This window comes from Lissotriton vulgaris, chromosome 2_1, assembly GCF_964263255.1.
Source record: "Lissotriton vulgaris chromosome 2_1, aLisVul1.2, whole genome shotgun sequence".
Classification (NCBI taxonomy): domain Eukaryota; kingdom Metazoa; phylum Chordata; class Amphibia; order Caudata; family Salamandridae; genus Lissotriton; species Lissotriton vulgaris.
This window is the reverse complement of record NC_141687.1, coordinates 361,481,846-361,495,758: the sequence shown is the minus strand read 5'-3', so window position 1 is coordinate 361,495,758 and position 13,913 is coordinate 361,481,846. Positions and strand designations below refer to the sequence as shown.

The 13,913-nt window shown below is 52.0% G+C and overlaps 1 protein-coding gene across 1 annotated transcript in view; it reads right to left on the bottom strand.

The window, feature by feature from the left end:
* The window catches only part of SPAG5 (sperm associated antigen 5), a 643,746-nt gene that overhangs the window by 15,668 nt on the left and 614,165 nt on the right, over positions 1-13,913 (bottom strand). The window contains exon 25 of the mRNA XM_086955159.1: positions 12,369-12,449. Coding sequence (XP_086811285.1) covers positions 12,369-12,449 — 81 coding nt within the window. The remainder of the gene's footprint in view (positions 1-12,368; positions 12,450-13,913) is intronic.

Below are 13,913 nucleotides of genomic sequence, written 5' to 3'. Positions count from 1 at the left end.
TGTTGACCCTCAACCAATAAAGATGATTCAAGTGCAGACTGAGAGGGTTAGGTTGCAGTGCTCGAAAAAGTTGTGAGAAAAGAAAGGGAAAAACCTTGTAATCCACGTGTTCTAAAAATACCTATCTTGATGTCATTTGAAAAACTTTATTGGGTCTGACCATCAAGGTGGTATGGTTAAAAGCAGAGTGAAAAATAGCATGCAAGGAATTGCTATTCACCATGAATGTAAATTGGTCGACATGTTTCAGCCTGGATAGGCTTTCTTCAGGACCTATGAAAGATAGAAATCACAATAAATATTGCTATTCACAAGGGCTATCATATGTGCCTAGGATTAATCAGTGCACAAGGCACATATGATAGCCCTTGTGAATAGCAATATTTATTGTGATTTCTATCTGTCCATTCTTTACATACAGGAGAAGATACATCTTCTTTCTCATTTTTGAGGATTTGAAGTAACTCAGTAGTTTTCTTACACAGTAAGTAAATGTTGCAGTAGTGCATCATAGGTCCTGAAGAAAGCCTATCCAGGCTGAAACATATCGACCAATTTACATTCATTCCTTGCATGCTATTTTTCACTCTGCTTTTAACCATACCACCTTGATGGTCAGACCCAATAAAGTTTTTCAAATGACATCAAGATAGGTATTTTTAGAACACGTGGATTACAAGGTTTTTCCCTTTCTTTTCTCACAACTTTTTCGAGCACTGCAACCTAACCCTCTCAGTCTGCACTTGAATCATCTTTATTGGTTGAGGGTCAACATAGTGGTCCAAGTTCTGCTAGCCTTAGGTTGTTCCTAAGGAAGGGCACACTGGATACCACAGTTTTCAACCACATAACCCAGATGACGATGCTCCGCTGTTGAGCGGGCTGATGGGGATTTCTTTCCAGCACTCTTGAGGCTGTCTTTCTAGTTCTCTCTTCTCCTGTGGGTCCATTTTCATATTTCTGAGGATAGACATGTCTTACACACTAACCTGTTGGTTTTGTCTTACAGATGTTAACACTTTATAGGTTCCTATATACAGACTTTTAGCTTTCAGCTGTCTCCAAACTCTGGGGGCCCCCGTTCAATGATGAACCTGCTCCACCTCCCGCACCTGCCGGGTAAGCTCATCTCTTTTGAGCTGTCGATCCTTGTTCTCCGCCGAGGAGATAGCAATGAATTCGCCCCGGAGCACAGCCTTCAGGGCTGCCCACTGCGTCGCGCGCGAGGTGTCATCATTATCGTTCACGCGTTGGAAGTCCGCAATGGCCGCGCGGATCTGGTCCACCGTCGACCGTCTGTGCAATAGCGTGTCCCGAAGCCGCCAGACCCCTCTCGGCCGAGCCACCGGGGGCAGATTGAAAGTACACTCCACCGGCGCGTGATCGGAAAGAGAGAGGACCCCCATATCAGCGTTCGAGGCTAAAACGAGCATCGGACCCGACACAAGTAGATGATCCAGTCGCGCATAGGACTTGTGTGCATGTGAAAAGTAGGAGTATGCGCGGGTGGTGGGGTGGAGGTGGCGCCACATGTCATGCAAGTCCAGCTCCTCAAGTCGAGTGCGAACTGAGCCCGAGAGCTCACCCAACTGGTGGCGCCGCTGCACAGACCTGTCCATAGCTGCGTCGAAAACTAGATTCAAATCGCCCCCCAGCACTATGTGCCTATCCGAGGTGGACGCCACGTCTTCCAGTGCCCTGTGCAAAAATTGATCCTGGTGGTCATTGGGGCCGTAGATAGAGCCGACAGTCAGTACTAAACCCCCCACCCTAATCCTATAGGCCAAAAGCCTCCCTTTCTGTTCCGCCACTTTGTGTAAGATCTCCCCCCTGAACCCCTTGGAGAACAGAAGCGCCACCCCTGCCGTCTTAGAGGTGCTAGAGGAGAAAAGCTGCGTGGGGAATTTGGGGGTACGCATTCTGGAACAGTCTTTAGCCAGCAGATGGGTCTCTTGCAGCAGGCAAACATCAGCCTGGGAGCTCTCCAACAGAGACAACACCGCCCGCCTTTTAACCGGATTATTCAACCCTTTCACATTTAGAGTGACCACTTTAAGAGCCATCAAGGAGGGGAATCATTGAAGCACACACAGACAGGCCAAGCCCAGCAAGCGAACATGGAGGCCATCTCACGAAACCTCAGCGCACAGCAACCACGGATATCTCTACGGCACAGTACAGTCCCCAAACCCCAACACCCCACAACTAGAGGAACCCCCCCCTCCCCTTGGAACCCCACACACCCGAATCCGTACCACTCCCAACTACCAACCCCCTCACTAGCCCCCAGACTCAAAACGCCCCCCTGCCGTTCCCATTCCCACTCCCCGCTTCTCAAACTTTGCAAAGAAGTCATTGTCCCAGTCCGGTCCTTATCGGACAAGGCCGTGGAAAGTCAGTCTAGTGGACGTCCAGCCACCACCACCTGCACTCGCCATCCTGCCCCACCCTCCCCCAGAACCCCCGCACCTGCAATAAGAAAAGGCTAGTGCAGACTCCCCCCGGAGTAGATTCAGGCCGTCAGGGCTACTTCGCCAGTCGCCGCCACTCTGGAGGCCTCCTGGATGGCGGCCGCCATGTCCGCCCGAATCGTGGGCGATCCCGGTAGCTCCGGCGGTGGGGAGCGCCTCTCCTCTGCTTGCTGCCAGCCGTCTCGAGTGCTTCTTCTGCGGCGCGGCACCGGGGTGTCCGTATCAGATGCAGTGAGGCCCAACACCGCGCAGACGTCCTGGAGGGACCAGAGCTGGTGCAGTGTTCCGTTCCACCTAAAAATCAGGCGGAAGGGGTGTCCCCAAGAGTACTGCGTCCCCTGCTCCCGGAGGAAGTCCGTGGCGATTTTGAAGGATTTTCTTTTCTGCAGCGTGACCGTAGATAAATCCCGATACAGGGCCACCGGATGGTCTCGGAATCGGAAAGGCTGCTGCCTCCGCGCCTCGCGGAGGATCCGCTCCTTCTGGGGGAAGTCCGGCAAGAAGGCCAGGATGTCCGGGGGAGGTGCTGTGGCTCTGCGGGGGCGACCCACCCGGTGCGCCCTGTCGATGCGGATTTGAAAGTCTTCTGACTCCCCTAAGATTGCACGGAAGAGGGCCTCCAGGTATGCAGTCACGTCTTCACCCTCCTCGCCGGACGGGACGCCACGGACCCTGATGTTATTCCGCCTGGATCGATTTTCGAGGTCCTCGGCGTGAGCCTGCAGCTCAATCTGTTGCTCCCGCAGCCGCAGGACCTCCTGCTGCAGATGGGTGATCTCCTCGTCTCTGGAGTGACCAGCTTCCTCCACAGTGTTGACCCGCTCCCCCAGGGAGTCCACCTCTCTCCGTACCTCGCGGACCTCCCCGGCCACCTCCTGTTTCAACGTTTGAAAGTCCTCCCGCAATGAGCTGAAGAGCGACTCGAGAAATTATCGTGTCACCGGGGGTTCTCCGCCTTCAGCGCCCCTTGTCGGGGCCGGGGAGGTCGTGGCGGGCTGATTCCCTCCCCTACGCAGGGCACCGCGCCCCAACATGTCCGGCAAAGTCCGATCACCCCTTCTTTGTCCCCTAGCGTTCGACATCTTGGCTGCGCAGGGGGTGTCGATGGCCGCCGCTCGGCAAAGAGATCAACAGGGCCAGAGCAGCTACACACCGGACAGGAAGCACCGCCACACAGAGATCCCGAGCAAGGCCGAGCAGCCAGGCCGGAGTTCACAAAATGGCCGCCCGTTACTGTCAATAGGCCAACGCCCAAGGAGTGAGGCCTACCCTCGTCTCAAGGCCAGTGGCGAAAAACACAACCGGAGGGCAGGCTCGCGGGGCAGAGGCCGCCGGGGCCGGCAATCCTAGCGGAATATCTGCTCCGGGGGCACAACACCACTCCTCCACAACCAGTGTTGGGCCGGATCGGCCACACGGGGCGAGTACCCTCAAGCCGCGGACCTGCGTAGCAGCCCGATGCCGGCTCCGCCTCCGTCTATCTCCGCCGTGCAGCTCCGTTCTCGTCAACCACCTCCGGTCGGCTCCGCTCGCGAAGTCTCCTTCGACTCCTACTCCGGCACTGCGGCACAGGTACTTCAGCGGGCCACTCACAGGCGGCAGGGCACACCGTCAGGATCCCAAGCCCGGGGGTCTCGCGGCTCCCGGCTCACGTACAGGCCGCCCAGCGGGCTCCGCCCCAGGCTATTTCGGTCGGAATCGCACCTCCGAAGGGGCAATCAAGGCTCAACAATCGCTCCGCACCGCCACCGGGGTCTCCAGGCTCGGTCACCGCATGATCCGGGGGGGAATCAGCGGTTACGAGCGGTGCAGGGTTTCAGGGGTCCGGGAGCTCTCGGCAAGTGCGACCTCTCAGCCCGCCATCTTGGCCACGCCCCCCGCCCTGGAGTCTTTAAAGCGCTCCAGCGCGCTATCTGCCTTGTCACCAAAGAGGCGACAGCCATCAAAATGCATGTTCACAAGAGTGCTCTCGACATGCCCTGAAAAGTTTGTGGACCTCAGCCAGGCGTGACGACGAATCGCCACCGTCGTTGCAATCACTCTGCCCAGCGAGTCCGTGGTGTCAAGTCCACATCGAATGGAGTACCGTGCTGCACCCCGCCCCTCAGCAAGAGCCTGCGGAGCAGTGTCTTGGCCTCCTCTAGACACTGGGGCAGCACGTCCGCCACCGTATCCCACAGAGAGTGGGTGTAAAGGCCCAAAAGGCATGCAGTATTAATGGACTGCAACCCTAGACTGACAGATTGCCAAACTGTTGCAGCCTTTTGGATTCCCGTTCCAGGGGTGCGGAAGGAAATGCGGTTTGGGACATGGAGGCCGGATAACCAGACTCTCAGCGGTGGGATGTACAACAGAAAGCAGGGCCACGTTCCGATCCACAGGAGGGACTGTGGTGGGCTTGGACCAAGTGCCTATCAGAACGTCAGTGAGGGCCTCACTAAACTCCGAAGAGCTTACTGGCGGTTGAAGCACCTCGGTGAGGAGGTTAGTTCTCACTGCCGCTGCAGGAAGCTCGAGGCTCAAGGCCTTGGCAGCACCACAGCATAAGTCGCTCCCTCCTCCGTAGCAATGGAAGGCGGAGAGAGAAAACCAGTGTCAGGCAAAGTGTCCAGACCATTGGCCTCCCCTAGCTCATTTGCCCAGTCCTGACTTAACTGGCACTGCTGTGCCAGAGGGTCCTCAGACCCCTCCCAGTCCTCTCCTTCATCCGTGTCCTGATAAACAGGCAAAAATGACGGAGCCGGTGCACAGGTGAAAAGCTCACCAGTCGGAGACGGCGCCGCTCCGACGCCGAGCCTGGTCCGGGGCTGAAGCCAGGGGCATCGTCGTCTGAGGACGTCACCCGGGGTGGCACTGAGGGAGTCGGCACCGGAGTCGTAAGATCAACCGGCACCGGCGGGGATCCAGGCTTGGATCCCATGGGGTCCTGCGGCGCCGGGACCGAAGCCGCCGGCAACACAGGGCTAGGAACCCCAGTTGGACTTGCGGGGCCCGAAGGCGCGCCGGCGGTTCTCGACGGCAGAAAGAGAGTCCTCATGGCTACGAGGAAGCCTAGAATCTGCTCCGGAGTCGCATTGAGCCCAGGGACCGGAGGGTGTGGGGCTGGAAGCGACTGTGTGGGCTCCGCCACAGCCGTGAGGGTGGCGCCACCTGAAACCTCGGCCGAGTAGCGCGACCGGCGAGGGGAAGTCGTAGAACGATGGCATCTCTTTGACTTTTTTTTGCCATGCCTCGACTTACCCGAGTGCGAGGACTTGGATCCAGACGATCGATGATGACTGCCTCTCCGCGACCGGTCCCTCGACCAGGACCTCGAGCGGCGCGGAGCCGACTGCCGGAGCTCGAGGAGCTTACAGGAATGCTCCCGCCGAGCCTTCGACGTGAAGGCCCGGCAGTCGGGCACGACTTGTCATTGTGGTTGTCCCCCAAACAGTAGAGACACCGGCGGTGGAGGTCGGTAACCGACATCAGTGGGTGACAGGCATCACACGGCTTGAACGCAGGCATCCCTAACGGCACCAGGAGTCGATGTCGAGTCGAAAAAGATAGACAAAATTGATAGACAAATTTGTCCAAAATGACTAAGGGTATGCTCTTCCCGGATATGTGCTTGCTGGCGTGGAAAAAAGAGGAACTGACGTCAGCGAGCGAGGGCGGCGTCTAAGTACACCAGCGAAGTAATTCCAGCGAACACGACGCCGACGATGGACGCGGAGCCGTAGAAGATGCCTACCGACGCGCAGGGGTACTGCTGATGAAAACTTTCAGGATCCAGTCTGACGCCTGGGGATATTCTAAGGTGAGGAATCTAACACTAACATGTTTCTTTCAGATAACCAGATCAACTCACAGGTCACTGAGGGGAGAAGGAGGAGGAGGCCGAATCCCCGCCAAGAACTTCTGAATGGACGAGTCCGCAAGGGAGTGGAACAAAAGAGCGCCATCGAAAGGAAGGTCCACCAGCCGTTCTCGAACGTTCTCTGGGAACACACTGTCCCGAAGCCAGGCATGTCGACGAAGTGCGACCGAAGAAGCCATGGCACGACCAAGCACCTCCGAGATGTCCAGAGCGGAGCGAAGAATAAACGCCCCCAGCTCCCGGCCATCCAACACACGGTTCCGCAGATCAACACAGGCACCCTCCTGAGAAGCGGCAGACATAAGGGACTGCGCCAAGTCCCACAAGCAAGAAGTGGCCCTAGCCAAAACACACAGTGTTAAGAGCCCGCAGAGCAGCACTGGTGGAGGCGAACACATTACGCCCCCAGGCATCAAGGCAGCGGGCCTCCAGCGATGGGGAGACAACAGCGGCCGCAGAGAGGGGAAGGCATTCTGCAAAAGATGGCCCCTGGTAGAAGGGTGGAGGGAAAGACACACAGGATCACACGGAGCTGGATGGTGGCCGTGCAGAAGGTGTTGGGGCACAGGGTCCCCCATGGCGGGGTGGCCCCAAGCCCCCAGAAGTGAAGAATGGAGCGAACCCTCAAAGGGAAGCAGCAGCTTCCTACCACCAGAACCCTGATGGAGGACATCCAGAAGATGACCCGCTGGGAAATGGGCAGCTGGATCACCCATGCGCAAGATTACCATAGCCGTGGAAACATCGCGAGCAAAGTTAGCACCCGCCTCCGTAGGGCCCCGCAGTGTAGAAAGAAGCTCCTAAGTAGGTGACGGCTGCAAGCTACTCGAGGAGTGTAGGGCCAGGTCTGGAAAGGAAGAAGAGGGACTGAGGAGTGGGGGACTTGCGGCGCCTCCGGCGGAGACGGCTAGGAGCCGTCCTTAGTCAATGTCGGAGAAAAAGCCATGACACGGCGGCCCGTCGCCGGCGAGGATGAAACCAGCAAGCGCCGAACCTCTGGAGAAGAGGAGGCGTCCGAAACCGAGTCAACGACTCGACGTCTGCCTGGCATCATAGAGTCCGCAATCTGAGGCAAGTCATCGTCGGCCGGCACCAGGGGAGATGCCGGAACGACCTCCGCCACAGCGCAAGAGACCGGGACAGCGCCGGAAAGGCCTCAACACGACCTCCGACGAGTTAGCCGCCTGCGTGGAGGGGCGAGAGGGACCCGGGGAGGGACGAGGGGCCCCCGCCAGCCTCGTCCCATGACGGGATGAGAAGGGCCCACTGCCAGCCCCTGTGGCGCAGCCAGGGCCAGCAGCCACCGGCGCCTAAGCGACGTCACCTCGGCCTCGGACAAGGCTACCACCTGTCCCGAGGACGACTCGGGGATGTGACCCGAGCCCCGGCGACCCCCGCAACACCACAGGGACTCCCGCAGGAGTTTGCGCGAAGCAGAGGTGCTGTGGTCCGAAGGTGGGACCCCCGAAGGGCTGCACCCCAACGGCACCACATCCTCCGTACCTAGATCCAAACCAGTCGGCGCCAGGGCCGGAGCCACCGGCGACGCCACGAAGGGCCCCGCACACAGCAAGGGATCCGCAGATGTCCCAGGAGGGGAAGGAGGAGGAGGAGGACAAGCCAGCGAGGCCTGCAAGGCTGCCGCATATGTCTCCATCTGGGCTCTAAACCGGGAAACAGCGGATAGGGGGACGATACGCGGAGAGCCCGCGCCCCCAACAAGCAGCGAACCAGCCCTCGGGGACAAACTGCGACACTTACCCATAGGTGAGCAATGTGAGCAATGCTCTTGCGGCCTGGGAGAAATACGATGTCCAAGATGGAGGCGGCGATTCCTGAAACCCTCCGCACGGGCCGGGCATGGTGAGGACACCGACCTGGACATGCGGGCTGAAAGAAGTTTCATCCAGCGCTCCCGCCGGGACTTCGGATTCATCTGATGGCACATCTCACAATCAGTGGATTCGTGGTGTTCTCCCAAACACCACATGCAGATGGGGTGAGGATCCGTCGCCGACATCTGGGGGAAGGGGGCACGCACCTCACCCCACCACTTTACCTTCCATTGTTGCTTTCAGGCGCGCAATGCCCATTAGGCTGAAAGGGCCGGTTAAAGAGGCTGTTTGTTTTCTGGTTCCAGTAACCCCTGGGTCCCCACTCTGCCTAGTCCTTACATTTGGATTTTACTTTTTACTGCCTTAGTATGAGAATGCATTTCATGAAAAGGAATATAAAAAAGGGTTATCCAAAGAGACATGCCAGCCATGTGTTGTTTAAAGAGCCTGCAAAGGCCTGGTCTTGACACTAAATACGGTTATAAATAAAATAGCAGGTTTTCAAATGTAATGTGACTTTTCAATCTTTGTTCCCTTTAATTATCAGTCATGGATCATTCAGGCCACGAGAACACAATTAAAAATGCTTTCTATTTATTGTTGCTGCTCCAAGTATGCATAGATAAGAATTGAAAATAGGCTTTGGGGGACTGCTCATTTTTGTTCCTGCTGAAACATCTATAAGAGCTGGCAACCCTATGCGCAAGACTGGAAGTTTGCTGCAGGATAAGCAGGGTATTTATTTCAACAACCCTCAATCCCTGCACCCTGAATAATGCCATAAAAGCAATAGTTTAACTTATATCTGAAACCCTATGCCAGCCCTCAATAAAATGCTGAGTAACCTCAACTGTGTCTGAAAATGCACCCTGTATTCAGACAACTCCTCATTCTCGCCCTTCACACTCAACCTTCACTCAGAGGGATTACAATGTACTCACACCACCCACTCATTCTGCACTCACAATGATCACGCTGCACTCACAATGCTCTTGCGCTTTTCAACCTGTACCTTACCCTGCTCATGTGACACTTCACTCACCTGTCCCCCTCACTGCTCACTCTGCAATCTCACTCAAACAAGCCCATCACTGACAATACATTCAGGTGTCCCCCTCTGCACTTACATCGGCACCAAAATTCATATGCTCACCTCACTCACCCTGCAGTCATTCCTCTCACCCTACTCTCACACTGTTTCATCGCTCACCGGGCACTCCTGTCACCCAGACGTCGCAGAGGGCTAATATGCCTGCTACAAATGCAGATCACAGAACTGAGTGTTCGTAAACTATAGGTAGCCCTACAGAAATGTTGGTCAGAAAGGAGCTAGAGAGTGATGAGGTGCATTGTTGGCGAGTGGTAGTGATGGAATTCATGAAGAATGAGGCAGTGGGAGAGACGGTACACAAAAAGACTATTGCACTGTGCGCGACCAGTGTTCGGGCCAGCACTGGCTGGGAGTCTTAGCCCCCCCTCGAAGTTCGGGTCTATTTGCACCCCTGGTTGGACTATCCAGCTATATTAAATAACTTCTCTCATCCTCTGTGGAAGAAAATATGGGCACGCAGGAGTAACAGTACCTTTGGCATGAGTTAAAGCCCTTCCCCCAACCACTGTCTTTAGATAGTGGTCTATGGCGAATGTGAGTTTTGCACGTTTATTTATGCCTGGGAGATTACCTAGTGAAAAGTTCTACTTCAGATGACATGTAGGGTTAAGGTTTTCTTTGAAGCCATAGAGTCAGATTCTTCTACAGAATCAAGACGCCTTCCGAGATTGAGTAAGACAAGAGTGTGGACACCGGACAATCAGTTATGCTCCACATCGATGGATATTTAATTTTCAATGTTATAGTCTTGAATGCAGGCTTCATTGTTGATGAAGATTGAATTTTTAATCCCAAAATGTCTTCTGATGTGGTGTGATAGTTGATGGGATGGCGTGCGAGGCATCAACGTCAAACTGTGGCGAGAGTCCACAGCATTGCCACTCTTTTGTACTCTTGTATGACGCATCTGATGAGTCCTTTTCAGCACAGAGATGTAGTTTAGAACTCGTCTCTGCTAGAAGGGTGAGAAACTGCTTTAGCTTCTGTAAGGCTGCTAAGCACTGTTGCCTAATGCCCTCTGTCTCTGACCTCCCTTCAGCACACAACACAATTTGCAGTTTTTTAATCCGGTAGACACACTACACACATGGGGTGTGAATTCTTCTCGGACTATATGTCCCCACGAGGGGCACTTCTCGGATTGCAGACATTCAAGGCATTAAAGGAAGTCATTTCTCACAGATAAACACTTTAAATGAAGAAAAATCCTAATGATACTAGGTAAATTACTGTTAAATGCATAGAGAACGCAGCTGGACATCCTCTTAGATGGAGACTCCTGAATGCTGCGACAGTGGTAGTCCTAGAACAGACAGTGATGCGACTGTGTGCTTCTCTAAGTTAAGCCTCATGCCTATGGGAGCATTTCCCTTTCACACTTGAAAGTTGGAAAAATAAATTTGTTGTTGGGTCATTATATGTAATTAAGACTAATTTCCTTTTCTATTCAGGGGGGCTTTAGTTTAGAACCCTTCCTGAATGCCCCTGTGATAGCCTTACTTCACAATGCACGGTGCACTTGATGGTATTTTGTTCACTCTGTGAAAGTCCATGGAAAAGATGTTTTTGTCCTGGTTTGAAGTCTGTGAGCGTTAGGTTGTACCAGTTGGCTTCAACATTTTTACAACAACTTGGTTCCCTAGAATAATATGTTTCTGTTTTGAATTATTTTAGATGAGCACTCAATAATAGGTGCAATTATGCAAACTGACCTGAATTGTTGGACTCTTTTTGAGTTTTTTTATTTTATGCTGATGTACTGTTTTGATGATGTGAATTTATTGTTTCTAAATTCTAAAGCTATTGCAATGTTTTATGATGTGATTATGTAATTATGGTATAAATTAGACCGAAATAAAGAATTTGACTCATCTATAAATGTTTTTATACTTCTTTCTATTTATTTAGTGTTAAAAGATGAGAAATTAGAAGACAAATGTGCCTTTTTCATAAGCATTTACTTTTAATTTTATTAAGGGACTTTTTTTTCTCCATTCTTACAAATGTGTTTCGGAATGCCAAGCGTTACAGTTAATTACTGTTTATCAATCTTACTGATTGACAAGATCAGTATTTAGACTTTCAGAAGAAAAACAGATCACTGCAAAATTTTAAGACATGGAATATTGTAATTTTTTTCTTCCCCAATATTTTACCTTAAGACCTGAAGCACGGGCAGCATCACAAGTCAAAAAGCCAATCACATTTTTTTACTGGATATGAAATAAAAACTTAATTCAATTCACTAAGTTTTTATTTTCAGATGGAGGAAAAATCCAATGGCGTGATAAATACGTGGTGGAGTTTAGTCATGCACCATTGTCCAGATTAGCAAAACAATCAGAAAAATAGGAACTAGTGGTTACAGAGGAGAAAAAGAATAGATCTGTAGCCACGGTTCTCCAGCATAGGTCTTTAGAATGACATGCATAGATGATATGGCTAATGCAGACCTAATGTGGGGGGATAATTCATAAACGCACAATAATTTGTGGATGATCTGATGCAGAAGAAACATGATGCACCAGAAGACAACCCGATGGCATAGGTTAAATTTCCAATCTGGTTACAGACTATAGGCCGGATTACGATCTTGGTGGATGGAATACTCAGTCACAAATGTGACGAATATGCGGTCTGTCGAATTACAAATTCCATAGGATATAATGGAACTGTAATATGGGGGACAGGATATCCGTCACATTTGTGACAACATATCCCTTCCTTGAAGATCGTAATCAAGCCCTTAGTTTCTCAACATGATAATAGTCACAATAAGGATGGTAAACCACTGAATTCCCTCTAGGCAAGGTAAATATATCACAGGAATTATGCAAGCCCCAAATCTAGCCAATCTAACTTCACCAAAGAGCTTCATGTGCCCCAATAGACCAGTGCTAATTAGGTTCCTATGACCCCTGCATCAGAAAAGCCAACCAAAATCCCCCTTTCTCCCTCTATAACTGTATAATGATTATCCTTTCAACAGGGTTAAGAAAATGACCTGCCTGTTTCACTTTAACAGACATGTGTGCCACATACAGAATTCTCATATTCCACCCTATTTTAAGAAACAGACTTCAGAACCTTACCTCTCGTATCTTCTCAATAATGTTGTCCAGCTTTTTCACCTCTTGCTCAGAGCATTGTAAATTGTGCTCTAGGATTCCTCTCTGCAAAAGAAAAACAGCAACAGTAAAGACTAGAAGTAAATGAAGCAATGGGAAAGCAAATGTGTCTTGCTTTTTTGACCTATTAGCTTTGCCAATGCATGAATATTTGGGACACATAGCGTGTGATAACAAACATGCAAATGCATGTGTACACGTCATCCTATAAGCATATGTCTAACTATGGAATGCGGCAGGTGCAATTTAATTAATCTGTTTTATCTACTGTTCCAATACTTGGAGCAGTAAATTAAAAAAAACTCTTGAATACAGAGCGGGCTGGTTCCAAATAATAGCTGTTTGTTGTAGGAAGCTGGCTTTGTATATACTATACCAAAGCAAGGTTGAGCAGTGGATCCTCAGAGGTATAGCAGAGGCTAAAGTAGAAAATACCTTACTCTCTTTTGTGGTAGTGTGCTCGAGAAAAAAATCAAGTTGGGGGAGAATGGACCACTTGTCCTCTGTTACCAGAGTCTAGAATAACGTGTGCGGCCATTGTTGTAAAAAACCCTCATATACAAACACAGACGTCGGGCGGTATATGTTGATTCTCTGCCTTTCAGTGCCCTAACAGCATTATCATTGGGTCTTGTCCTTTATACGTTATGCTGACCTCCACATGGAGGAAGACCAACTGGAATGGCAGCAGTGGCCAGAGATAAAACAAGCATTTACAATGCAATGGTTTCGCCTTTGGAAAAGTTAGAGCTATTGGCATTTTAAATGACAACATTTGTATTTATGTGTTGGTTTTAAAAACAGATAAATAAATGGCATTGTCATTTACATTGCCATTAGCTTAATCTCTCGCAAATGTGAGACCTATTGTACCCTACGGACGAGCTCAGCAGACAGCAATTACTACCACACACACACCCAGAGCCAGACACACACACACACACACCCAGAGCCAGCCACACACACACACACCCAGAGCCAGCCACACACACACACACACACACACACACACACACACACACACACACACACACACACACACACACACACAGAGTCACACACACACCTATAGCCACACACACACACCCAGAGCCAGCCACACACACCCACCCAGAGCCAGCCACACACACACACACCCAGAGCCACACACACACACCCAGAGCCAGCCACACACACCCACACCCAGAGAGCCAGCCACACACACCCAGAGCCAGCCACACACACCCAGAGAGCCAGCCACACACACCCAGAGCAAGCCACACACACCCAGAGCAAGCCACACACACCCAGAGCAAGCCACACACACCCAGAGCAAGCCACACACACCCAGAGCCAGCCACACACACCCAGAGCCAGCCACACACACCCAGAGCCAGCCACACACCCAGAGCCAGCCACACACACCCACCCACACCCAGAGCCAGCCACACACACACACCCAGAGCCAGCCACACACACACACACCCAGAGCCAGCCACACACACACACCCAGAGCCACACACACACACC